We start from the raw sequence: 15,628 nt of genomic DNA, 5'->3' as shown, positions 1-15,628 counted from the left end.
CGCTCCTGCTCCGACTCTGGCTCGAACATGTAAGGCTGGCTGGACAAGTCTTCCGTTGTTGACATTTTGTTAATAACGTGTGAATAAAAAGTTTCTGTGCCGCTAGATAATCGTATCTCTGCTATCAAACTACAAAAATGGCCGAACGGGGTGGAGTTGAACCTCTGCAACCTGGAGAGGGGGCGGGGTATGAAGTGTCTCAATTGTATTTAAAGAGACCGCACCAAAACGAGTTGCTCTCAGACGCACACCAGAAAAGGGGTAGAAAAGGGGCCTGTGGAGCTATAATAATGAGGAATTCAGACCCAAGCATTGCAGTTCTGCCTTATATAGACTACAAATGTATGATTTATATGTAAAAAGGAACAATTTAAAAGCATGATATGTCTCCTTTAAAAGACTGCAGTAGTAAGTGCCCATTCTGCCAGTATACCTGCATGCCACAGCTGATGTATTACCACATCAAAAATCACTTTCAGTGGGCAGTGCAACATCATGGTGAGTTTAACAGTGTTGCTTATGTCACTTTATTCAGTTTAAGTATACTATAGTGACAAACCAGCCAATAATGAACTGTGCATGCTTCTGATTTCATTGCTTTTAAATTTGTAATATAGTGTTTAATTTTAAGGCTCAGGTAAACTTCATTTTCTGCATTCTGCACAGTCACAGTTTGAGTGTGCAAACATCCAAAAGCATATTCCATTTACCATGGGTCTTTGTTGCTCAAATCACAAAAACGTGCTTGCACATGGACTGTCCACCGTCCAGAGCAAAATGCAAACAAGTTAAGTTTAATTTCATCAAACCTTTTTCCCCCCTCTTTCAGATTTACCATTATAAAATGCAGTTTAAAATGTCGGGCAAAGTCCCACTTTCACTGCTGCTATTGTTCAGCGACTGTGATAACTAGGGGAAATTTGCTGAAGCACATTGCCAGCCATCCTTCACCACCAACCTCAGTCAGGCCTCAGTCTTCCTCCTCTGTCCAGCAGCCTCAACCTCAACCTCAGTCTTCCTCCTCTGTCCAGCAGCCTCAACCTCAACCTCAGTCTTCCTCCTCTGTCCAGCAGCCTCAACCTCAACCTCAGTCTTCCTCCTCTGTCCAGCAGCCTCAGCCTCAACCTCAGTCTTCCTCCTCTGTCCAGCAGCCTCAACCTCAACCTCAGTCTTCCTCCTCTGTCCAGCAGCCTCAACCTCAACCTCAGTCTTCCTCCTCTGTCCAGCAGCCTCAACCTCAACCTCAGTCTTCCTCCTCTGTCCAGCAGCCTCAACCTCAACCTCAGTCTTCCTCCTCTGTCCAACAGCCTGTAACTTGCAGCCAATGTGATTTGACCTTGCTTGCCAAAAATCTACAAACTCACATTAGAAGGCAACACACTGAGAAGGAAAATGCAATTACTCCTGAGAGGCACTTTCAATCTGAGTGCATTGATGAATTTTTTGGCATATTTGCCGTTGAAAAGGCTTTTCATGGTCAAGCAACACCCATACATGTAATAAAAAATACTTGGGGCCCAAACTATCGCTCAGCATGTGAACTTGACCAGTGTATTTTGAATCCAGAGTTTGCCCATAACACTGGGATACTGCCTTTTGAGTGTTGCCATGTCAAATCACTGTCTTTTTGTAAACAAGTTGCCAACCTCAATGATGCACTGACAGAAAACAGTCTCTCTCAGCTGGTGCAGCAGAAGTGGTTTGGTGAGGCAAGGAAAGCCCAGCTTTTAAAGTTGCAGCAAGAGGAAAATACTGCAGAGACACCTTTGTCTTTTCATGTCACTGTTGGAGGTCCATCAACAAAGCATTTCATTTCTGTATTTGAACCAACAGTGTCCTATTACAGCAGGATGGGAAGAGTCATGGTGGCTTATGATAAAAAGAAAAATAACTGGCATTGTCCTTGTGCCTGACCTCGCCAATCATGCATTCACAAGGCTACAGCAAAGTGGCATCTTTTCCAGATGATGCCACAACTCTTCAAGAGGATCAAGAGTTCAGAGGAGGTTTTCAACACTGCTCATACATGTAATGATGATGCCTGCTGTCAAGATCTTTCATATCCCCCCAACTCTACTACTATTAAAAGGATGATGAAATATTTGCTGGAAAATAGTGGAAATTCCACAAACCATTATACAAAAGTCAAAACATGGAAAGGCTTTTAATAATTTCCCAAAACATCTTGTGCCTGAGGAAGTTGAATGCAAAATATGCAAGGGAGTTTTGAGAGAGCCAATGATGATAACTTGCCGGGCGAAGATTGTTACATTCAATGGAGTGATTCAGGGTATGACATTTGTTCAATTCATATTGCTTTGATAAAAAAAAAAAGTATGTTGTTGCTTTGATAGATATTTATTTGTCAGTAAATAATCTTTGTTTTCTCAGGTGTATCTACTTACTACAAGCTGTGCCATAAATGCAACCTCACATACAGATACCAAGAATGGAGTGACGGTTTGCACAATTTCAACGATAATGTAATCCTCTCGTTGCATTTGTGTGTGGTTTTGCGAAATTCTCTACAGGTACAATATTAGAAAATAATACCTGCTATTTTACTTGTGACTAGCAGGACTCTTTAACTTTAAACACTTGTAGTATTATTATTGTTAATGACTCGGATAAGACATACATTTGATACTTGCTTGGGCTTTAAATGACTAGAACCTCTTTTATAAGTTGAGGGCTCTTATTTTTATTTTATTTTAACCATTTCCCCTCCTTCTTTCTGTCGTCCTTCCAGAATCACACAGCTGTAGGTAGGGTTGTGCAGACAATTGAAGCCACAGAGGGAGAGTCCTTGCCCAAAGGTGACCTAATCATGCAGGCGTATCTTCACTTTGAAGCCTTATGTGATCTGGACTACATTTACTCCTGTGTGTCCTGTGGATACAATCCATCTACGGTGATTATGGACCTTCATAAAAAAGGAGTGTTCAGCATCCCAGGTAAGTAAAGTTATTGTAGTTGCATTTGTTCCTATCATAGTTTTTTATGTTTCGGTTTAAATTAATAATTCACATATTTGGCTTTGAATTAAGTTTCTTTATATCACAGTGAGTGAAATTCAGTCTCCACCTGCGACCTATGATGGTCATGTTAACATAGAAGAATTTTGGGATACAGTGGCAATGGACATGATAAGCAAAGGGTTTTACCCAAGTAAGTTTTGTTTTTTATTTGTCTCTCACATAGGCTGCATGATATTGTGATTGATATTGTGATATGGCTTAGTGTGATTTAATGTGTGATTTAATTAATTTAATAAAATTATTTAAATTGTTAATTTATTATTTCCATGTTAAAAATGTAATATATGCAACAATTTTCCAAATTTCCAAAAGTCCCAAATATACAAAAGATCTCACATGAGGATGCATTTACTGGAGAAGCAAAAATAATATATATTATATTATATACAGAAAAACAAAATATTGCAATTTCATTTTTTTTTTCAATATCATGCATTGCTAGTCTCATTTCGTATGGTTAGCGTGTTTCAATAAATAGCTGTATTTTTCTCCTCAAGGTGGCAAAGAAAACCCATTTACTGTTTCACCTAGTTACCACAACTGGTCCCCATGGATAGGTCCAAAAACAAGGGAATCAGCCATGGTATTAAACACGGAGAGTGCAAAGGTTAAATCCTCAAATGATGGGAGTGACATTGATGTGCCTTTTACTGAGGAAAGACTTGGTGATGAGCTGCTCCACCTCAAGGTAAATAGTTGTTTAAATTGTTCAGAAGGGTTTTGGTTTACCACATTAAGCTATTATTACACTGTTGGCTGCATAGCACAGTGGTATGTATTCACCTTATTTTTAACGGAAATACGGACGCAGCCAGTTGACGGTATTTTGTGCGAGACTTCCGGTCAGGCACTTCCGGTCACTGGCGAGCTCACCGTAGCGGTTAATCAAACAAGTATTCATAACAACTAACTCATCGTTATGGCTTCAAGGAAGACCAGGATTGTTTGTGCAGTTAGAGGTTGTCATAATAACTGGTACAAAAGAAAGATTTACTTGGCGTTTCTGTTGCGTGACGTTTTCTATGTCTCTGCACACCAGAAACGTGTCTGACGCGGCGCTGCTGCTGCCTGGTGACATATGATAAGCCTCATTGGTGATATATTCGACATATGGGGAGAGAGTTGTGGAAGGCCTATATGTTAAACATAAATATAGCAGCAAAGACAACGTCGGCAGTATTGACGCAAAATAGGCTACATAATATTTCGTTCTGTATTGACAGGTGCGATATTAGAAAATCAAAATAATATTTTTTAATTGCATTTATATCTGCACTTATGTTTCGCACCTTGGAATGCTTATTTGTGTGTGTGTGTGTGTGTGTGCAGTTTTGAGACAGTCCCTTAATTTGCTTGGCGAATGTCTAACGAATGTCCAACATAAAACCTACTTTACCGCACCCTTCGCCTGTGGTTAAAAGCTTTACATTTGAAGAAACCACCGAAACGACCGTATGTTTGTTCTTTTCATTTCGTGAACACAAGACCTACAGAAGACCACCCGATACCAGAAAAGTGGCTGGGCTATGAAGTCTCAATAAAAAACTCTAAGGAGAAACAAAATCATAGTAACCCCTGTATAAAATCTAGTCATAATGGCATGATCATGGCGTTTATTTTGTATGATTTACAATAATTTATAGCCATCTACTTATCCTCCATATATTAGTCCAGCGCTGGCTCGACCGTGTTTAGGGCGGTGCTGAAGGCGCCGGCGAAGTTGGCAGTCTGCCAGCTAGATGCATGAGTGTTTTCAACCAGGTCCGGTACCCGCACTGGGTGAGGCGGGGCTTTAGATCTTTGTTGTATTCATCTGTTACGTTACGTGTAACATTTTTCTGTCAATTCTGCATAATCCTTTGCGATTGATATCGTTAGTTAGCCCAGGGAAGCGAGGAAACGGAAGTGCCGCACAAAAACCGGATACTGGACCCATGTTTACTTCCGCGTTCGAAAATAAGGTGAATAGGGTCTCTTCATAAATATTATAATTTTATAGTAATTTATTTTTGCTGAACCTACTCACAAATTTGCATATTTGATCAGATTTGCGATTTGAAAAAGCTATGTCGACAGTGTGGGGTCGATGATGTTGGATCCAAAATGGATCTCATTCTCAGGCTTCGCAATAAAATGTCAAACAGAGTGACTTACAACAAGGTGTTTGAACAGGTGTGGGGTGCTTCTGGTGAGTGATGTTTTTTTGTTACTCAATGAAGTTAACAATACAGTACTACAAAATAAACATTAATGAAATATGATATGACAAACTGCCTAAAACAGCAATTACTCGTACCTATATCTATTCATGTGTTATTGAAATGGTTCCCCTGATCTTTCAGAAAATGTAGTTTTCATTCAATTGTTTTGTATGCTTTTAGGTGGCCTGGGTGTAATAATGTGTCCTTGTGGTATTGTGTACTCCATTAAATTTAACTTGAGAGCAGAGAGTCCCCGTGACTTTGCAGACCTTCTCTTGTCTTGGAAACACTTTCCAAATATCACAATTTATGATTACCTTAGACTAGAGGATTGGTGGCACACACAAATAAGCGCAAACCACTTCACCCACCTTTCCATCCCTTTGAGGGCAGAGTACAAGACCCCTCCTCTGAAAACATACAAAAAGCAAAAGAGGGAAAGCTAAAGGTTCATCTTCCCTGGCTGGCTCACAAGAAGAAAACTATGGATCCTGACTGCCACACATTGACAGGGTCTTCAGAGCACTATTGCCTGTGTGACGTTTTCCACCAAAGCAATAGTAAAGACAAGAGAGATGTGCTGCGCACTATTGGTCTTGTACCAGAGCTGGCTGGAAAGGATCAATAGTCAGTGTGCAGAGCAGCTGTTTTCTGAAGTAAAGAGAAACAATTACTTCATGAATATGCTAAGACCTTCTGCACACATTTTTCTTGCTCGAAACATCCTTCACCATCGGAATCTCACACGGAACAGGAAGAAGACTGAACAATTCAAGAAATTGTTCAGTGGCAGTCCTAATTTGCAATTAGACTCCAATGGGAAGGTCATACTTGGTAATGTATAAATATTCTATTAATGTGCTGCATGTGAATAGGTCATTCCATTATATTAATTGTACTAACTATATCTTTATAACACATGAGTAGGAGCAGAACCGGAACCAAATGTGGGACCAAATTATCCAAAGACAACCCAAGCTTTGAAAACAACTCTGAATGAGAAGGAAATGCATACAGGTTGAGGTTCTTTAACTCATTGAAGATTTGCTTACATTTTAAGTGAATTTTTTATTTAATTTTTAAAATATTTTTTACTTATGTACAGCTGTCCAGTCGCAGTGTGACCCTAAACTTTGTTCAAGTCCTGTGGTAACAAGCCTGAACATTGTTAAATCAAGCAAAGCATTTTGGGGGACCATGCCAAATGAGATGCAACAGCAGTTGGTAAGTGAATTTCAGGGATTTTATCTTTACAAAATACTGTTCATCAGCCTGAGCATTTATGTATTTCTATCTGAATGTTAGCTAAACAATGCTTTGGATGTCAGAAAGTGCAAAGATGAGCTATTGGCAACTGTATACAACACAACGCTAAACCGATCAGACCTGTGCTGCCTGGGACTGGAAAGAGGCGTTGAGGGAACGGTACACAGATCAAAGACATTACATTTGAATATAGCAATTAATGGTTAAAGTTGTTTATATTGAGTTTCTATATTTTATTTAAACGCAGATTCTCAACTGTTGCCTGAAAGTGGTAGAGTAGAGACCATAGCAAAATCACAGGTGAAATAGTCACATAAATAGTCAAAATAATATTTTGTGCTCAATTTACTTCAGCTGCTTAAAGGGATAGTTTACCCAAAAATGAAAATTGTCATCATTTGAGTTTATTTCTTCTGTTGAACACAAAAGATGATGACGACTGTTAACCAAAGAGTTGCTGGTCCACATTGTCTAACCATATATATTTTTTTACAATACAATGGAAGTATGTACATACATTTTTATTTATTGGTGACCTATACATTTAAGCAGCCCCTTATCTGAAATATACATACTTTTGTAAATGTGCTTACAGTGGCCAGAATGTTAATACTCCCAGATGTGTATTTTAAATTCTCAATTTTGTCCTAGGTTAAATTAAAGTATGTTCAATTTTCCAAACAGAATGTGAATGTTTTTGCGGCCAGTTCACATCAAATTGAAACATGGCCAAACAGGACTCTTGAAGAGCAACTTCTACACCTGCCTGTATGTTGTCACAAATCAGCACAGAACAGACAGGTAAGTTGCAAGGATTTTTATTGACAAAGCACAGTCACGGCAGGTGAGTTTGATGAGTAGTGAAATATTCTAGCAGAGTTTATGGATGCGGTGGATCTGACAAAGTCTCTTATCTGTTTCAGGTAGTAGATGACTGGATGAGGTTTGACGATCGGGAGCGGGATAGCTGAAGCAGACGGAGGATCCGGAGAACAGGCTGACGGCAGGTAAGTAGCTGAAGAAGGTAAGTAGCGTATTTGAGTTTGCATGAGAGAGTCAGAATGTTGAGTAGGTTTCAACGAGACCTGACAAGGGACTGAGGGAACTGGAGGTGAATATAAGGAGTGCGGGAAGTGGCAGGAGATTGATGACAGGTGGTGAAGACAGGTGCAGGTGATTAGTATTCCGGGGATGCTGATCGGGTGGGCGGAGTGTAGAGAGCTGGCGCTGACGCTGATGTATCCGTGACATATGTATTATAGTCAGTCCTGTTTAATATGAAACCCAGTCACAGTTTCAAAATTTCAGTGATGACCGATATTATTTGTTTTCAAGCTGGATGAAAACATCGACTGGTTTATCTTCCCAACATGGATACCAGGACATTGGATGGTTTGTGTAAGTCATTCTGAATCTGTAGTGTTTACCTGGGATAACTTATGTCTGCATAATTTTTAGATACTATATGATATATAAACTGCAATTGTCTTTCGGTGTATATATTGTGACATATCAACAGATTATGAAGCCTGGAGGGCATGACATTTTTTTCCTTGATCCTCTGCACGGCAAAACATTCAATAAGGATGAATACATGCTCATCAACAGGTTTTTTAGTGCACTGTTCAGAGTTCAGAGATTGTGGTCGTTCCTAACCACATTTTGATAAGATTGTGGTCGTTCTTAACCACATTTTGATAAGATTGTGGTCGTTCCTAACCACATTTTGATAAGATTGTGGTCGTTCCTAACCACATTTGAATAAAATTGTGGCCATTAGCACATGTACGGTTTTATGTGACTTGTTCATCTAACTTAGGATCTAATTATTTTACAGATCAATTTTTTTGTAAAGTGTCAATGAAAATGATCTTATAATACTCATGGCAAGTTCTGGTTCTGCCTCACATTTCAGTTCTCTTGTTTTGTTTGATGCAGTGCAGTAACTGTTTTGTCTTTGTCATCACAGAAACATTGCACAAATCATGTCTCCTGGGCCTTGGCATGAATACTGTGTCGACGATATTACGGCACCAATATTCATTTGAATAAATAACTGTAAAAGCATTGGAAATTGTTTTATTTTTTCAAGGTGGATTGACTCTGTGCATGGCAACATTAACAGGGCCTTCCACAACAACATCAAAGCAACAGCTGTGGTGTCTTTGTCCCGATGGTAAGTTTATAAAGATGATGTGTTGCTTACTAGGTGTTTATCCAGTATATGTATCTGAGCAAATTTATTTGTAATGTTTACCATTTCAGTATTCACTGAGCTTTGTGACAGCAGGGGCCTTTGATTTTACAGAGGTAAGTGAAATATGCAATGGAAACCCCCGATATTATTAAAAGTAAACTAACTGAGTATTTATTTTTAACTTAGCCTGACATGCCTTGCATCAGGAGGTGGTGGTGTCTGCTGCTTTTGGAGAATTTCCCCTTGAAGTGTGTTTTTCTTCCTTTTTTTTAATCCACATTTTGAACTTGCACTCTAATTGTTGCTGTGCTGTCACACTATACGTACTGTTCATTGAAGCTTCAATTACCAAATGCTTAAATTTAGCAGTTTAAAGTAAATAAGTGTTTTTAACTATAGATTGATGATAAATTCATTACATTTATCAATCTAAACAAGTGGATTTCAATTATGGTCCTGGGGATGTCATTAAGAACTAACTGTCTTTATGAGACTTTATATTTTAAACATTTGAAGGTTAGACGCTGAAAGAAAGCAACTCTGAAAAAAGAGGAGAGTAGAGAGAGCAGGTATTGGTTCCCACTTTAAATCTTGAACACTAAATAACAGGGATATGAAAATGATGCTACTCTTGTTCTTAATCTCCAATTTAGAGGTGATGGAAACCCCCCTGCCTGTTGATTGTTTGACCAAGGTAAGCGCAGTATAAACTCCTGTCAATCTATCAGTTACCCTTTTTAATAAGTCGTATGTAAAGTTACATTTTGGACTGACTGTTGGCTACTTTGGACAGATGCCACCTGACGTCCTCTGGCGCATCCTGATGGGAGTCGTCACAGACGATGGCGATGTACTTTCTGGAGACTTTCACTGACATGCAAGGTTTTCAGAGACGTCGTCAGTAAGCCCAAATTCAGGGAAGAGGCCCACTTTGCATGGTTGGACAGTAAGTTCTTTAAATCTGTGAGTACTGTAAAAGGTACTTGAGAAAGTCTGTCTGCCTGTCTGCCTATTCAATATTGTTTGTTCTGTATTTTATCTAAAATAGGTGTTGTGAACTGGAGTGCATTTTCCAGATAATATAGGCAAGAGTTCCGGGTGCCCTACTCGCTGACTCTGTGCTTGAACTGCACTGAAGTATTCAAGGACTGCCCACCTGGGTATGTGGGTGATGGCCGAACGGGAGTCCTGCTGGGTTTTTATTCTGAGAAGGAGGTTGAGGGCTATTGCTCGGTTGACTGTTTTTTTAATGATGGAGGGGAATTTCAGGCTGAGTAGATTGCGTGTGAGTGTACGTGCGTGCGAGTGTATGTGCGAGTGTGCGTGCGAGTGTGCGTGCGAGTGTACGTGCGTGCGAGTGTATGTGCGAGTGTGCGTGCGAGTGTGTGTGTGTGCGAGTGTGCGTGCGAGTGTACGTGCGAGTGTACGTGCGAGTGTGCGTGCGTGCGGGTGTGCGTGCGAGTGTGTGTGCGAGTGTACGTGCGTGCGAGTGTACGTACGTGCGAGTGTACGTACGTGCGAGTGTACGTACGTGTGCGAGTGTATGTACGTGTGCGAGTGTACGTACGTACGTGAGTGTACGTACGTGTGTGAGTGTACGTGTGTGTGTACGTACGTGAGTGTACGTACGTGTGTGAGTGTACGTGTGTGTGTGTGTACGTACGTGAGTGTACGTACGTGTGTGAGGGTACGTACGTGAGTGTACGTACGTGAGTGTACGTACGTGAGTGAGTGTACGTACGTGAGTGAGTGTACGTACGTGAGTGTACGTACGTGTGTGAGTGTACGTACGTGAGTGTACGTACGTGTGTGAGTGTACGTACGTAAGTGTACGTACGTGTGTGTGAGTGTACGTACGTGTGTGTGAGTACGTATGTAAGTGTACGTACGTGTGTGTGAGTGTACGTACGTGTGTGTGAGTACGTGTGTGTACGTACGTGTGTGTGAGTATACGTACATGTGTGTACGTACGTGTGTGTGAGTGTACGTACGTGTGTGTGTACGTACGTTAGTGTGTACGTACGTGAGTGTACGTACGTGTTGTACATGTACGTACGTGTGTGTACGTACGTGAGTGTACGTACGTGTGTGTGTACGTACGTTAGTGTGTACGTACGTGAGTGTACGTACGTGTTGTACATGTACGTACGTGTGTGTACGTACGTGTGTGTACGTGTGTGTACGTACGTGAGTGTACGTACGTGTGAGTGAGTGTACGTACGTGTTGTACATGTACGTACGTGTGTGTACGTACGTGTACGTGAGTGTGTACGTGTACGTGAGTGTGTACGTGTACGTGAGTGTGTACGTGTGTTGTTTTAATACTTTGTCATTTTATTAAAGTAGTATTTCAAATTTGCGCATGCGTTTTTAAGACGCATGACGTCACCACTTAACGCAAATACGACGCATGCGCTGTCAGCGCGATATGGCGCATGCGTTTTAGACGCAGCACGTGCAGCCCCGCCCCAATCTGCAGGCTGCAGCCAGGTGTACTTGTCAAAAACTGTCAATTTAACGGTATTTTACAGTAAAATTACATTAAATGTACCATTAGATCTATCACAGTTATTTACCGTATATAGTACGGAAACTTTCTGTTAACCAATTAAGTTTTTCACTGTAGCATTTTTACAGTCTTTTACCGTTAAAATTACGATAATTTTTTACAGTGTACAATGTTATTCTTTATTGACTATTTGTGTTTTTTTAGTATCTTCATGTTCCTTCAAATACAATTTTTATTGTGGATCCTGCAACTGATGAACCCGACATGAAGATCCTTACAGCTGCATCTGAAAAATTCAGGTAAAACCTTTGTTTTTTCCAGCATTTCCAGCACTCATGTGAACACACCCACATGTTATTATGAAATGCTTTTGTAGATTTGAAAATCATGTTTGTTGAATCACGGAAGCTACACCAGATATTTTGCCAAGAGATGTCTATTTATTATTTTTAATGAGAGGAGGTCTTCATTCCAGATATCTCTATTCCCAATTTCTCTATTCTCTCACCCCATCATGCCAGCTGTAAATGGCTTATGGGTGTTTCTTATGGGTCTCTATATTTCTCTGCAGTGGTACAGTAAGATTGAGCTTATCACAGAGCGACTTGTAAGGTAGCAAAACATGTTGCTTATGCTTAAAATGGAATGTATCATGCTAACACATGGTACAATCCACTATCCCTCTGTGTATGCATTAGTGGTAAACAAATGGTACATTTGCATCAGTTGAAAAATTCCTTTAACATGTACACATTTAATGTATCATCATCATTGGAACATCTCTGCTCAGTGAACATTGCATTGCACACATAGCTACCTCTAAGCAAAATATATAACTTCCCAAGCTCTCTCCTCAGCACACATGAACAACATACTCTAACTTCACAAAATACATTACGAAATTATTATAAAAATTAATAAAGAAAAATAATTCTAAAAAATAACATTGAACAGTATTTTTTTTTAGTCTTCACTTTGCACTAATTTTCATTTTATTTTGGACACTTTGGAAAACTGTGGTCAAACATAGGCAGTATTTCAGGATGCGCCTGAACCAGCTGGGAAAGGAGGGATGGGACATTGATAACATTCAGTGGAAGCTTGGACACATATCGCACACTGTCCAAGATGATGCAACAAGCTGTGGAGTGTTTGTCTTGCAGGTATCTGTTTAAGATTAAGATTAAGCTTTCAAAATTCCAATTAAATAATTTGGGTCACTTTGGATAATTGACTTCTAAAAAGCGTTCTAGAAGTGTTCTGCTTATATATATATATATAATTTTTTTTTTTTTTTTAAGATGGCAAAAGAAACTGTAAAACAGTTTCCTGATCTTCCTAAAAGATTTGACATTGATCCATCAAGAGACAATATCGAACAGCTAAGAAAGAAAATGGCAGTGGACATTTTCCTTGCATCAGGTTAGTTGCTCCAAACTGTGAAACATTTTTGTGTAATGGGCAAGAAAATTTCTGTTAAACTGTTAACACTGTTAAATTATTTCCAACTATCCATTTTAGAATCAAAAGAGGACTACTGTTCCATCTGTGCATTGAAAGACCTCCCTCAAAGGACAAGCACAGACATCATAGACTGGGTAATTAGGGCCCGAGCACTGATGGTGTGAGGACCCTCTTGGAGTTGCTGTAACTCAGGCAAACAATGTTCAATCTGCCCCAAACGTGTCACGTTTGATAAGAGTTCTGTCCTGAACAAATGACCATGCTCATATTCAGTTATAGTCATAGCGCCACCTACTGGCAACAGGACTCACATACTAAATTGTGTGCTAAACATTCTAGAAACTTACTAAACATGCCAGTAACACTTAGCTGAGTGATAAAACCTGCTATTATCACCATAATAAAGGACATTTTTGTAACTGACTTTGGCATACTCCTCCTATATTTACCTACTTAAATGCACACTGCCCACCGTGCTCGGTCTTCCTAAAGCCACCAGGTGGCGGTGGCACGGGTGTGAGGGCCCTTTCATCGCTGTTTGCAGCTTTAATTTTCCTGTATTTTTCTGCTTACTAATTGTTGATGTCTTATTTGTTGAATTAGAATAGACCTAAACCATGACTCATATGCAGCAGCATGTGGGATAATCCTTCTAAACTGAATATAGGAAGTGACATTTTTTGGCTAAAATATGTGCTTCATTAACAACTAAAAAGAGCACACAGTTTTTCTGTCCATCAGAGGCGCGTGAAAGGCATATACATTTCTGCCTGAAATGTTCCTACTGTGCTGTAGGGAAGAGAGTCATTTGGTTATAAATGGACAATGGTGAATAATTAGCCTTAAATGCTATCACACACATAGTAGCTTATAGTTAAATAAGAGAAATGCTTTTTGTCCATTTTGTTTAGCATACAAATGTTATTTAGATGTGCTAATGATATGATATCCTGACCCATTGTGCTGACATGGTAAATTGCACAAAGCCAACACTGCCAATAAATATGATCATAACTTGGATAATATGTTCACCATCTTTCATTCTCCTGCAGGTTCAGTGTGAAAAATGTGCTCGGTGGTTTCACAGTTCATGCGTGGGATTCAATGCTACACAGACCTCTGGCATGGATTCACCACGGTTCTGTGAGTTGTGCAACATTTAAAAGGTAATTGACGTGAAAGAAGCGCACTTAGTAATTTTATATGGGTCAATGACGTGACAGGTCTTTTTTTTGTCCAAAGGCCTTAATAATAATAAAAAAACAAATATATAACATCCAAAGTATGTAAGGTAGTACAACTTGATCTCTTTCACTGAATCCAAAAAGTTTTAATTATATTTTACTACATATAAAGATATTTTAAAGATTTTGAAGTGTCAAAAGGTCATTCGGTAAAACCGATATAGTAAATATTTAAATGGAATAATATTGTTTTTAATAACTAAAGGAACTACAATAATACAAATATAAAGCAGATAAGGCTCTTTTTTTTACATTTCCCCTTTTCTCCTTTCCCTGTGCAAGGTTTTACTTGAATATGTTGGAGTGTTTAGAGTAGTCCAATAAATGATTACATTTATGAGATCAGTGATAATTTTATGTAATATTTCTTCTGTGGTACACACTATATACTATCTCAACATCAATGTCAAATCAGTTTTTAACTTTCAAATCAGTGGTTAAACCGAATGACTTTTTTGGTGACATTTTTTCCATCTTGTAAAAAATGACAAAAAACAGTGTTAATTGATTGTACAAACCACACAATCTTATTGTTAACACCTAGGTAAACTAAAAAAATGGTTTCAAATATAGTTATATCTCCATTCTATTTTTGTACACTTTTAAAAACCTTATTCGTCAATGACCCGTATATAAAGAATTCATGCTACATCTACAACATGTATAGATTGTTATAGTTCATCTTACTGCATTTTGACATTGATTTAAATTCATGAATGCATAAGGTCTTGTTTTAACAAGCATTTTCTTTTTTTTTTTATTTAGAAAAGCTGAAGGATATTATGAAGTGTGTGAACAGACATCAATTTGATTTTGTGCTCCGAGAAGATATTCTTTCATGCATATGTCTACTTTTTTGGGCTGTCTGTGAGAAAACAGAGAATTTGATTTGGACTAAATGTTGTAATTATTTTGTTTTAAATAAAAGAATGGCTACTGTGTGACAAATTATGCTGTTTGGTCATTTTGAACTGAATTTATATTGAAAACGTTTTTCAACTTCTGCATAATAGAGATTAGTAAAATATGCATTTCCTTAACTGCTCTTGCACACAATGAGTTCTTCTCATTATTAAATTGCTTTAAATTCTCCATGAATTTGCATATTTTTTTAAAACCCAGATTGGCCTATTTTACAACAAACTAGAAAAAAACTATTTGCTGAGACAAACTTTAGTTTAACCTTCCGAATGTCAAACGAATGTCCAATATAAAACCAACTTTACCGCGGTATAAACCATCACTCATACTGGCAAACCTCATGTGCAAACAAACGGATGACGCTTCTGATTCAGGTACGACACACTCCCTTTAAATACAACTTCCTTCCGTCGTTAATTGACACACACTCCACCCAGAATCACGCTAAAATGAAAGTGAAAGTAAACAATGTTGTGGGACAGATTCGCTTGTTTGCCACACCTATAAATATATTTCCCTTCCAAATGTGCATTCTGATTAAAAAACACAATTATTTCCCCACTAACCTACTGCAGTCCAGTGCACATCTTCTCATTTACAGTGCTTTTCTCTTACTGATCATATTTCATACCTGTTGAATTTACAATTTTAAATGAATGTGACTGATAAACAGTATTGCTTGTGTACATTGGTGCTCTTATTTCAGTCTTTTAAAATAGTTCAATAAATGTGCAGTAACTGCCTAAAAGTCAAGCTTTTAATTTTGTTTATATGTCTGTGGTGTTTTT

The 15,628-nt window shown here is 38.7% G+C and overlaps 2 protein-coding genes and 1 long non-coding RNA gene across 3 annotated transcripts; all 3 read left to right on the top strand.

Moving 5' to 3' along the window:
• Nucleotides 1–2,403: 2,403 nt before the first annotated feature.
• Nucleotides 2,404–7,476, top strand: LOC311081402 (uncharacterized protein; the record flags this gene model as incomplete). The annotated part of the gene is made up of 7 exons (XM_084111942.1): nt 2,404–2,531; nt 2,750–2,954; nt 3,064–3,168; nt 3,536–3,726; nt 5,085–5,226; nt 6,345–6,463; nt 7,429–7,476. The coding sequence occupies exons 2-7, from the start codon at nt 2,828–2,830 to the stop codon at nt 7,474–7,476; spliced, it is 732 nt and encodes a 243-aa protein (XP_083968068.1). The 5' UTR covers nt 2,404–2,531; nt 2,750–2,827.
• Nucleotides 7,477–8,708: 1,232 nt separating this feature from the next.
• Nucleotides 8,709–9,967, top strand: LOC311081713. Its single transcript, XR_014605985.1, has 3 exons — nt 8,709–9,271; nt 9,356–9,396; nt 9,496–9,967. It is a non-coding gene; the product is annotated as an uncharacterized lncRNA (long non-coding RNA).
• Nucleotides 9,968–11,471: 1,504 nt separating this feature from the next.
• LOC311081698 (uncharacterized protein) lies at nt 11,472–14,958 on the top strand. Its single transcript, XM_084112326.1, has 6 exons — nt 11,472–11,510; nt 12,242–12,374; nt 12,513–12,633; nt 12,733–12,809; nt 13,728–13,841; nt 14,685–14,958. Exons 1-5 carry the CDS (start codon nt 11,476–11,478, stop codon nt 13,836–13,838), a joined length of 477 nt encoding a protein of 158 aa, XP_083968452.1. The 5' UTR covers nt 11,472–11,475; the 3' UTR covers nt 13,839–13,841; nt 14,685–14,958.
• The last annotated feature ends 670 nt before the right edge of the window (nt 14,959–15,628 follow it).

Source organism: Abramis brama, assembly GCF_963993115.1.
Source record: "Abramis brama genome assembly, chromosome: 4".
In the NCBI taxonomy this organism is placed as follows: Eukaryota; Metazoa; Chordata; class Actinopteri; order Cypriniformes; family Leuciscidae; genus Abramis; species Abramis brama.
The sequence above is the reverse complement of the archived record's forward strand: the minus strand, read 5'-3'. Positions and strand labels throughout refer to the sequence as shown.

Excerpts from the sequence above, each read along its gene's own strand:
- LOC311081698 (XM_084112326.1), top strand. The coding sequence starts at position 11,476 with ATGAAGATCCTTACAGCTGCATCTGAAAAATTCAG. Across the intron at positions 11,511-12,241 it reads GCTGCATCTGAAAAATTCAG|GCAGTATTTCAGGATGCGCC; the intron begins GTAAAACCTTTG and ends GGTCAAACATAG. Across the intron at positions 12,810-13,727 it reads GCACAGACATCATAGACTGG|GTTCAGTGTGAAAAATGTGC; the intron begins GTAATTAGGGCC and ends ATTCTCCTGCAG.